At 41.8% G+C, this 11,685-nt stretch overlaps 2 protein-coding genes across 2 annotated transcripts; one reads left to right on the top strand and one right to left on the bottom strand.

Moving 5' to 3' along the window:
• The first annotated feature begins 511 nt into the window (after positions 1–511).
• ppm1nb (protein phosphatase, Mg2+/Mn2+ dependent, 1Nb (putative)) lies at positions 512–5,179 on the top strand. Its single transcript, XM_062433613.1, has 5 exons — positions 512–917; positions 1,197–1,768; positions 3,670–3,787; positions 4,885–4,999; positions 5,101–5,179. Exons 1-5 carry the CDS (start codon positions 512–514, stop codon positions 5,177–5,179), a joined length of 1,290 nt encoding a protein of 429 aa, XP_062289597.1.
• A 2,679-nt stretch (positions 5,180–7,858) lies between these two features.
• Positions 7,859–9,291, bottom strand: kcnk12l (potassium channel, subfamily K, member 12 like). The gene is made up of 3 exons (XM_062433735.1): positions 8,994–9,291; positions 8,304–8,868; positions 7,859–8,234 (listed from the first exon to the last, which is right to left on the bottom strand). Exons 1-3 carry the CDS (start codon positions 9,289–9,291, stop codon positions 7,859–7,861), a joined length of 1,239 nt encoding a protein of 412 aa, XP_062289719.1.
• Positions 9,292–11,685: the final 2,394 nt, after the last annotated feature.

Genomic DNA, 11,685 nt, shown 5'->3' with positions numbered 1-11,685 from the left:
AGACCGATCAAAGGTTGAGATTATCAGAGAGGGTGGGTGGGTCCAGAGCTGCAGACAGGAGAACAGTGAGAGAGCGTTGATGCAAGCCAGGCAGGGATTGGTGCACACAAATAGCCAGCCAATCACAGAAGAGGCAGGGAAAATAACAAGACGAGGGGAGAGCTGGTGAAAGAAGGAAGAGCTATGAAAAAGCGAGGGAGAAGGTGAAATCACAGCAGCACAGCAGAGGAGAGACCAAACAAGGAAGAGAGGAAGGATGAGTGGAGGAGAGAGCACTGATCACTGAGGTCTCCAGAGAGGGAGAAGGAGATGAGAAAGGAGAGGAGGGTGAGCAGCCAGCACAGAGAACATCCATCAGCGCACGCAGCCATGCTCTGAGCCCTGGAGCAGCAGGGCTACGAAGACACGGCACAGGCCCAGCATCAGGCCTAGCTCAGCCCTCCGTCCCAGCCGTAAACACCGAGGCAGGGACAAAAGCATATTCCCCACGCATCAGCTGCGCATAAGAGCCATGAGGACATCCAGGAAGGGCAGCGTGGAGATGCCTGCGTTTGTGCGGCAGCTGGTGAAAGAGACTGAAAAGAGGGTCAGCTCTTTCTTCAAAGGGGGCCGTGGAGGAGCAGCAGAGGGAGAGCAGCCAGGGGAGGGGGAGAAAGAGGAGGTCATCCCCAGCCCCTATCTGGACCGGCCGGTCTTGGACAAGCTGACAGAGGAGGGCTGTGCCCGCTGGGGCCTCACCTACGCCCTGGGAAGCATGCAGGGCTGGAGGGCCAACATGGAAGACTTTCACAATTGTGTACCACAGCTGGGTGGAGAGCTGGCTGACTGGAGCTTCTTTGCTGTGTTCGATGGTCACGCAGGCAGCACGGTGGCACAATACTGCTCCCAGCACCTCCTGGGTCACATGCTGGCCACAGGTGGATTGATGGATCTAAAAATGATTGAAAGATATGAATGTAATTTATAAAAATGTAATCAAAGATGCTGGAGTCTTTTATAAGGGAATACACAGAGAAAAAGCTGTTCTTATAGTGACTGATGTAAAGAAAGAGAGAGGAATGCTCCCTATTATCAGATATCAATATTATAACTGATAATTCTTTATTGTATCTTTGTATTGTATACATCTAACAATGTGTTTTTATTGGATGCTTTGTTTGTTGAAGTATTAAATCATTGTATCTTTGTGCACACAGGTGGAATGGGACCAGAGGACGACCCACAAAGGGTGAAAGGAGCCATCATAGAGGGCTTCCTGCAAACAGACAAGCACCTCCACTCTGTGGCACGTCGAGAAGGATGGGAAAGAGGTGGCACCACCGTGGTGGCCGCTCTCATCTCACCATATTACATCTACTTCGCCAACTGTGGTGACTCGAGGGCCATGCTGTGTCGCTCTGGCCAGGTTTGCTTCTCCACTGAGGACCACAAACCTTACTGTCCTCTGGAGAAAGAGCGTATCGAGAGCGCAGGAGGCTCCGTGTCCATCCAACGGATCAATGGCTCCTTGGCAGTCTCCCGTGGCCTGGGGGACTTCAGCTACAAGGGGGCAGAGAACCGGACACCCAGCCAGCAGATGGTTTCACCAGAGCCAGAGGTGTGTGTGGTGGAGCGCTCACCAGCAGATGAGTTCCTGGTGCTCGCCTGTGATGGGGTGTGGGACACCATCAGCAACGAAGAGCTGTGCGCTTTCATCCACAACCGGCTGCGTGTCTGCACTGACCTGAGAGATGTCTGCACTCAAGTTATTGACCTCTGTCTCTATAAGGTCAGAAACTGCTACTATCCCATTATATTACAAAGTGATCCAGCGCCACTGTGCACTTTTGCATGTTGTTCTGGAGTTAAACTAGAAATACTTTTAACTGATTATAAACTCAAATTACAATTTTAGTTGAAAACCGAGTTACATCATTTTTAATGGGTTGTGGATTTTATGTAATAACATAATCCCTTCAACTATGACTGTTGAGTTAGTTCGGATGGATTTGAAGGCTGCCAGGGTCTGAGAAAAAAGCTTGGCTTTATAAAAATAACTCAGAAACATTTCTATTTGATTAATAGTAAACAAACCAAATCAATCCCAATCCTAATTTATTCAGGCTTTCAAAAAACTCACTCACTCACTTCTCATCTAACTTTTCTGTCCAACTACTTTGATTAGACAGGTAATACATTTAGTGGGATGAGAAATACAGTACAAAATGTATTTTGCTTCATATTTTACGATTTCAGTATTGCTGTATTGGGCTGAGTCACATTTTAGAAAGATGAGACACATGTTGTGGATAGTTTGTGAAGAGGGCTGATCTCCATAAGGGAATGAGCTGGATCCTCTTAGTTTTTCTTACAATAATCTGAAGATTTGTTGGTGTGGTTATTTCTTTCCACATACTGAATTTAAATGACTTGATTGGTCCCATCACATTTAAAGGTTGGCAAATTTTTAAGCACAAAGTTGTTTAGTTAGCATATATACAGTAATATTAGCATTACAGCAGGTCAGTGTAAGCCCAGTGCCCACTCTCCTTTTGTTTAGGTTTTCTTCCAACTCTTTACAATAATATATGCCTCTTTAGCTAGATGTTCCACTTTCTTCACCAGGTAGTCTGCTGTTTGGAGCTGGGCAGGTAGTGTAAAGTAGATTGTAAAGATCGCTCACCCAAAACAGCACAATGTGAGAGCTGTGAGAGAGGTCATCATAAGTAAAAAGTGAGCTAAAGGTTGTTATTAAGCTCCACTTGGTGACTCTTTCAGACATGTGATCATTAATCATTAATAATAAATTATTAAGTAAAACAGTTTTAAACACATTTGTGGCCATATGGATGGAAAGGTCTAAAAGTGTCTTAGTGTCACAGATTTACACTGAAAAAACATCAGCAACTTCTGCCAGAGCTTCGGTTCAGACTCATTAAGACTGTGGCGGCTGTTCATGGCATAATAGTCAGGCAAACCACCTTAAAATAGATGCAGAGATGTCAAAACAGGTTAGAAGAGATTATGCTGGGGTCCTGTGAGGATTCATGTCACAACCTCTCACTTTGAGAGTGTCAGACGGTTGAAGGTTGTTCAATAACATAGAATTGTTTGTTGTACCGTCTTTATATGATGAATAATTTCAGACTAATGAGGAAGAACAATTATTTCAAGACAACAAGCTCTAATTTATTTAATGAACAACATTTTTCACCATACAGTAACCAAGCTATAGAATATGGGAATTAGCTTGTCAAGCATCTTATCAGCAGAAAAGCGTCATTGCATTAAATTGTGGCCTTTTAGATGAACTTAAAGGTAATTAATAAATGAAACTAGATTAATAGCCTGCCTTTTGTTTTGTCAAAGCAAAGAAACACATCAGAATAAACATGGGCCACATGTGCGCAGCCAAGCAGCACTCTATTTGGCCGTCATGTCCGTCATATCACTCTGTTATGTAACAGGGCTGCAGCTTGGAGATGAACAATGACCTCAAAATGTCACTGCTTCTTCCACACTCCATTTACATTTTGCTGCTCCACTGCATCTGTGTGACACTGGTGTGCAACCCTTGAGGTGAAAAAGATCTATGTCTAACACTGTTCACCCAGGATGAAATAATGTTTATATGACCTGTAGGGTCTGCCATCATTGCTCACCTCTGTTGGTGCCTTTTTCGCTCCACAGGGCAGTTTGGACAACATTAGCATCATCCTGTTATGCTTCCCTGGAGCCCCCCAACTGTCAGCAGAGGCACTGCACCAGGAGGCTGAGCTAGAGGACCTGCTGGAGTCTAAAGTAGCAGGTGTGTTGTTATACACGGTGTGCAAAAGAGGCTGTAGGCACTATATTGTCATATTAGGCTTCTACACCTTGTTTTTTTATAGTTAAATGCTAAAATCTTAACAGTGTTTTATGAGGGTAGACAGCCGTAAAGGGACTTTCTTTTTTCTAATACAAAGATAAATCAATCAAGTTCTCTCTTACCAGTCCTCCATTTTAATCCTTTAAAGGATAAAGCTGCATTATTCTATATTTTATTATTGTCAACAAATCCAATGAAAAGAGATCAAAACCAACAATGATTTGATCCTAGTCAGTAAGTATTGTAAGCATATCAATAGTGTAATCCTACACTGTGATTTAACATTTTAAAATAAGATTTGACCCGCTGATAACTGCAGGAACAGACAGCCAGAGGACTGAAGAGCTGCAGAGCGAGATTCAAAGAGGATGTTCTTTCTTTTTTGTTGTTGATACTAGCAGCTCTTCTTCCTGTGGAAAGTCACAGACAGAGAGCCCCTCCAGCAGGCCAGCGCCAATGTGGCTGCTGTTAAATCCTTAAGTTAAAACTGTCTCTCTCGATTGCGGGGATGGGGAAGGTGGGTGAGCCATTTTCAACCAATGAAATGCTGATTTTCATAAATGTGGTGTCAAAGTCAATATTGACACCAGCATGTTTGTCTTTCCTTACAGTACAGTCATAAAAACACATTTTAGTGTGCAATAACTCTTATCTCGTGTCCTAAATAGTCGCTAACACCAGATGTGTATTGATCCGCTGCTGAAAATAGTCCCCGAAGGGTGCATTATTTACACCTGTTTTATTAAGTTTAGCTAAAAGCTGCAGTGCTCAGCTGTGAAGGGAAATTGCTTCATATTAGTACAAAAAAACAAACAAAAAAAATACATATGTAACCTTTTATTTATATGTTAGTCTATAGAAACAAATTGCCAGGTACTGAAGTCAGAAATTATTGATTGACATATAGTTTTTTGTTGACAATGAGAAAAAATATAGAATAACATCAGTCTTCTTCTTTGAGCTGCATATATAATTTTGCAAGAAAAATGACACCAATGTGCTTGTACGCCTGTTTCTATTGTTTTAATATTTGACAGAGATTTACGATGAGCTATGTGCAAGAGGAGAGGAGCCTGACCTACTGTCCGTCCTCACAGTCCTCGCATCCACCGTCATCCCTGGTTTACCACCAGGTGGAGGCATACAGAGCAAGTAAGAGACGTAACATGTGTTTATGTCTGGGCATGTGTGTTTGTGTGTGAGTGCATACACTGTTATTGGAAATAATATCCTGTTACTGCTGTGTGTTACAGAAGAAACTGCATTATTTCTGCTTACTATCAACAAAGAGAGACACACAAGCCCACAGTACCAAATGTAAGTACAAAGTAATCATCTGTCCCATTGCAACCATTAGAAGACATGTTATTTCCATCAGTATGCACAGTATATTTCTCACTAGTTCCTCCTTAACCTGTCCATCCAGGGATTGGGAGGCTCCTGAGAAGCCCGGCTGGATTTTGCCACAAAGGATGGAGGGACTGTAATTAATGTCAATATTAACTGCTTTCTTCATGTGTGCAATTTGACAAAAAGGGAGATGTCAAAAAGACAGGGTTGTTTGTTTACATCATGCTAGCAAGCAGCATCTTGTCAGAACAAATACAATGCAAAAATAGATGTAATAAAGCCTGTTACATTTTATATTTATACAAGGACATTTTGTAAAACTTACTCAGAGACACTGACCCAGCAACAAACCTCTGCCTCATATTAAGTGAAGAGAAGATACAGATGATAATTTCAAACGACAGCCTGTAAAACTGAACATCAACCAACTGTGAAATTATACATTTTCATCAGATATAGTGAGAAATGTGAGTATATGTGAGGCTGTATTTTAAAGTAAATAATAATGTTTATAAAGACTTTCAGCTTGTTGACCAGCCTTTCCTCAATAGGAGGGGAAAGTGTGAAACATTGTCAGTGCTTGGCATAAGTTAGATTAAAGTTAACATATATATGTTTTTAGTTTCAACAGGATATGCTATCAGTGCTATTTTGGGCAGCTGATAGGAATGCACAAATGTATCTTTTCCACTCATGGTTGACAGGCAAATAAACATTGATTAAATATTATATTTGGCTAATTAAAGGTGCATTGTGCTGGATTTAGTGACATCTAGTGGTAAGGTTGCAGATTGCAACTAACTGAATACACCCCACTGCCTTTCCATGTGTCTAGGACAACCTACAGTAGCCATGAAACTCACAAAAATATGAAAGTGCCCTCTATAAAGCATAAACATACTTGTGAAAATTATATTCCATTTCTGCCAAGTTCCACTAGACGCCACTAAACTGGACACACCGCACTCAACTCTCAAATCTCATTGGGTCAAGAAAAAATACATTTCACACCTTAACTAAAATCTTTTACTCGTTTACTTTTACATATTTGTGTGTATTTTAAACCTGTAGAATCAGATCTATGTGGCTTAGTGATGTTTGGAAATTCTGTTAATTTGTTACATTGCAATCAAAAGAGGTATACAGTATGTTGATTATTACTTACAAATTGAATTAGTTTTGGTAAAAACATCTTTGAAAGTATCCAAATATACGCTGAAATCTATATTTACTGACCAATTAAAATCTATTTTAAAATACGAGATTCAACACAATCTTTTGCCATTCTTTCTTTACAATGAAACATATTTCTGAAGCCATTCTTAAGTACAGTGCATGTGAAATGTATTTTTTCCATAAGTTGGATATGTACTGTGCTGCCTTACTCATCTGTTATATATTTGATAAAACAAAAAACAAGCATTAGAAGGGGTCAGTTTCAGGATGGGTCATTTTATCAGCATAATGCTGCATTGTTGTATTATTTCAGTGAGTACGTTTCTGTGTATAGACATTACATGTTAAAGAGTCATGATTGTTTTCAACCTAAATAAAGAATATTTGACGGACTACTTGGAGTATTTTTATCCACAGTAACTGACTAAACTATTTATCTCATTGTTTTGAAATTATTAACAGTCAAGACAATTATCAAGCATGATTTTGTCTACTCTAAAGATTGCTAAAGATGAAGCTTTTTTCCTTATACTCATCATCGAAAGCACTGATAAAAATCTGCCACATAGACGAGACAAAATGACACAAAACAGATTCAAATGGGTTTTCTTGCATAGTGAAGGATCTCCTCCAGCTAGCCAAGGAGAGCCCAAATGTTACTCCCCACTCTGTTGATGCGATCCTGCAACTGTCTGTACAGCACTTATTAACATAAGGATGTCCTCTACGGGCCACGTTTGATTAGACATGTTCTTTTCGAAAACCCGGGATCTCAGCACTCTTTCATGATTACTGTGAATTTCAATGACATGCATTGATGAAGCAAGATGGGCGATTTGCAAGCAATCAACAAATTAAAATGTTTCTTTCTCAGTGCTGCTGTAGTGTGTTTGAGGAGCTCCTTTTCAAACACAAATCACAACTCAACATGTTTTATATATGCAGCTTATCTAAGAGGAGACTGTAGATATGGTGTTCATGTCTGCATGCTCACTAATACTGACTAACACCATCACATACAAGCATATTTGTCGAGGAGCCCAGGGGACATGTGCAGCACTCTTAAATCAGCCATCCCCTTTAAGTGGTCCTCCACTGCTTCTTTCATCTGATTGCCTTTGTATGAGCCAATCACTTGAGGACATCAGACCGCTCTTCACAGTGATGCTGAATTTTTCAAATTGCATTCGTCTTTTAGCTCTCTCTCTCTTCTCAGAGCAAAATGCACACAATTATTTGATGTCCAGGATCCTTGCTGGAGGTCTGCTATTATCTGCATAGACTTCCACGGAAATTGCTCAGAGAGGCGCTGAACAGATGGTAATTAAAGGGGAATTATTTTATTGTGATAATTTGGTTTTGTCTTACTAAGAGGACAAATTATTGACTTTCTCAAATTCACGCAGTTAGGAAATAAATTGAATTCCAAACATACAGAGCCCAAAGCATACAAGAATACACATCTTTATGTTATATAATTTGGTGCTACCTATCCACACTGGTTTCCTGTAGGCGATTATTCATGATGGCTAAGGCCCCCACGCCACCAGAGAATCCATTTTGATGGCTGTAGCTCTGCCGTGGGCCCTGATGAGCTGTTTCGCTCAGCTGCTTCTGCAGCAGTGCCAGAGACACCTTATTGGACACCATGAACTCATTGACAGAGATCATCTCCCCCGACAGTCGGCGGCCTACATAAACTCCATCGGCCACTGCACCAGCATCTGTCTCACTGTCACACACTGTCTCCACTGAGCCATCTGTGTAGCGGTGTCTTCCTGCAGGGCAATGGGATGAGACGGGCCGCACAGTGTTGCGTTTTAAGCGTTTTTGCCTGAGGTGTGCAGGCGGACGCCTGTGGCTACGATTTTTCTTATGGAGGCAGGGGCAGCAGAGCCACCAGCAGCCAGATATAGAGCAGGAGCAGGACTGATGCTGCCCAGAACAGACCAGCTTACCCAGGATCCAGTTAAGAGTTTGCTTGATGATTATAGAAATAACATTAAAAAGTGAGTAGATGCAACATACTCCCATTAAGATGAAAAGGCAGTTCCCAAGCCGGTAGGCCTCCTGAGACTCGTACTGCTGTCTCTGGCTGCTTACCAGGTCCCCGAAGCCGATGGTGCTAAAGGCCACAAAGCAGAAGTAAAGGGAGTCCACGTAGCTCCAGTTCTCCATGGAGCTGTACAGAGTGGAAGCACTGCATGCGATCACAATTGAAGCGATTCCCAAGATCAGCATGACATAATAGACCGAAGGTTTCCAACCTTCTAAGCTGTCATCCTCCCGGGTCTGCTCCTCCCCGCTCGACACAACCCCAACCCCAGCACATCGCAACCGACGCTCATGACACCAGCGCATGATGTAAGCTAACATTGTGATGATCCTCTCTAGGAAGAGGTTAAAGAAGAGGATAGTGGCAGCACAGCCAATCAGGCCATAGAAGATTAGGAATATTTTCCCAGCTATGGTCGCTGGCGTGGTCATGCCAAAACCTAGAGAGGAAAAATAAAAGGTTCAAAGGTCATGGATGAAACACAGTACAGTTCTGGAGTTGGTATATCATAAGGAACAACTAAGAACTTCTGAAGCAGCATCTCAGAAATGCTGTGAGACTTACCAATAGTGGAGACCACTGTGCCTACAAAGTAGAAAGCTCCAGAAAAGTCCCAGCGGGGCCTTAGCGCATCCACTCTGATCCCAGCTCCATTTGCCTCCTCGTACTGGCGTAGCAGAGTATGCAGGGCCCCCAGGTTGACCCTGTATCTCTGGGTGAAGTTGTCAAGCTGCTGCTTCCAGAGGCGGCGGGCACGGAGCTCAAAGGGATGCTCCAGGGCTGAGAAGATGGCTGCCCCGCACAACAAGTACAGCAGGATGAGCCCGGCCAGCAGGCAGAAACGGGCATTGTCTTCATTCATTGGTGCCCTGGGGCAGCAGCAGCCACCAGCAGCCCTCCTCTGAGCCATGACCACAGCAGCAGCACAGATACACCACTCCAACAACATGCACCGCTTCTGCCAGTGTTGCCAAGTCACACACTCACTGTACGCGTTGCATGCATCACCCGCCACACAACATACATGCGCTGACTATATGAAACACATCTCGTTCACATACACAGCGATACATTTGGCTCGGGACTGAAAAAGCATCTCTTTGAAGAGGCTACTGGGGCATGCTTTGATCATTTAGGAGAAAAATGATGCATCTGTAACAAAACAAAGAGGAAAAAAATCTCAATGTCTATATTTTAGGTATGTTTACTAAAATGGACATGTTTTATTATTTCATTTTGCATAGTTGTATTGTTTATTCATGCAAAAATTATTTTAAACCACAAAACTCTGACTGACAACATGCTTGGCTGTGGTTAAATTAGTACATTATAAAGAAGTCAATGATTAGTAAACACTAAATTAAGAAACACTAATTAGTCAGTAGCTGTTTATGATATGTAATGTACACAGATTTCATAGTCAAAGTTTAAATTTAAAAAAAAACATAGTACCTGTTCTCGTTCCCTGAGCGCTGCTGGTCTGCTGTGTTCCTATGGATCTGCTGAACAATGACCAGGGAGAGGAAGCCCCTTGAGTTTTTTGTGCAAACTGAGAGGCTGTGTGATGTTTCATCTGTCACACACTGACATCATCCCCTGCCCACCCCCCTCTGTCTTTGAGCACACCCCGATTGGTGCTGTCATCTATTCGTTTTCAAAGCACTACTCCTCTTTTCAAGCCTTCATCACACCTTAATTTTGAGTCTGCTGAAAGAGCTCCAAGTGACAAAAGGTTTGCTTTAAATAACTTGTCCTTGAATCACTCTGTTTCATCTACATAAGCATGAACCAAGGAATTTCAAGTCCCGACTGAAGTCAATCTGGACTCCTCTCTGCAGCTGAGGCTAGTTCTCAGCTGTGTTAAAAACATTAAAGGAGCGCCACAACAAAGTTGAGTGGGTACTCGGCTCTAAACTGCTCCAGTGGGTTTTGCTCAGTATCCAACAGATCAGGCTGTGGTTGTACTGTGCAGCTTGCAGACCCTCTGAGAGGGCTTTTTGTTGTTGCTGCAGACTGTGTGGGAGGATTTGTTGAGGATGACTCTCAGTTTCTCTGTCTGTTGTCATTGCTTTAATCTTGTGTGGTGCAGCAAGTAAGGGCAGGGGTTCCCTGTGCCTGCCGTCTGATGACTGAATGACCGTAGAGGACAGGTGTGGAAGACAGAGAGCACATCTGCCTTCATCTCCCTAGTCAGCCCTGTATCAGGTGTTCAGCTTCAGTTTGATTAATATGTGTGTGGTTTTGACTGTGTTGCACATCAATCTGTTAACGTGATAATTTAATTACTTTAAACGCAAGTGAAAGCACTGATGTAGTATGTTTCTTGACTTACACCAAACTGAATGACAGCATATTCAACAACCAAACAATGCAACATATAATTACTTTAAGATTTTTTAGATGATGAGATTAAAGGACCAATATGTATTATATTCACAGTATTAAGTCACAAAATGACCACAATATGTTATCAGAGATTGAAGAAACAAGTTGAAATGCTGGCTTCTCCGACTAAAATACTATAGCCCGTTTGCTCTCCTTTGAAATTTGGTACAGAATATGTGTTTTTGTTTTGGTCTGTGTGATCCGGCCCACAGCTCATTCAACCTGATCATCAGTGTGCTGCAGCAGAAAGCAAGCAAACAAACTGGATCAACTGAGAGGCTCCAGCCGACCTAAAAACCTGCATGAGATTTGAGTCGGTGGAGGAGGGGACGACCGAGACAACTCTCTCCAATATTCTGAATCTGGACTGCAGCACCCATGTTAAATGGTTTGTCAGTGTTACATATTTCTCCTTTCATTTTGAAATGTATTTAACAAACCAAAAATGTACATGTCCATTTGTTATTGTCACAAAAGATTCAATTTTGCATGTTAAAAATTCAGTAAACCCAGGATCTAAATATGACATTGGCACAAAATTAACATAATTTCCCCTTTTCAAATACTCTCAAATTCATGCAAGTTAGTTAAATACAAATATATATTTTTTACTTGTTTATTATTGGTCTATTTTTAGGTCTATTAACTTAATCCAGACTAATCTGCAGTTTGTTAATTATTTTTGGCTGATTGGGTTTGAAAGCTGAAATGCAAAGATCACAATCTGTTTGATTGTTTTCAGTGATCCAAAACAGAGTACAAACATTAAATGTCATCGACCTTTGTTTCTCAGAAGGGAATAAAAACAGCTTCTTGAGTTTCGGGAGGTTTGCAGAATCACTGCAATCAATAACTGACACTGAGACAGATG

Source organism: Scomber scombrus, chromosome 14 (assembly GCF_963691925.1).
Source record: "Scomber scombrus chromosome 14, fScoSco1.1, whole genome shotgun sequence".
Classification (NCBI taxonomy): domain Eukaryota; kingdom Metazoa; phylum Chordata; class Actinopteri; order Scombriformes; family Scombridae; genus Scomber; species Scomber scombrus.
Note: the sequence above shows the minus strand (reverse complement) of the source record. Positions and strands in the feature narration are given on the sequence as shown.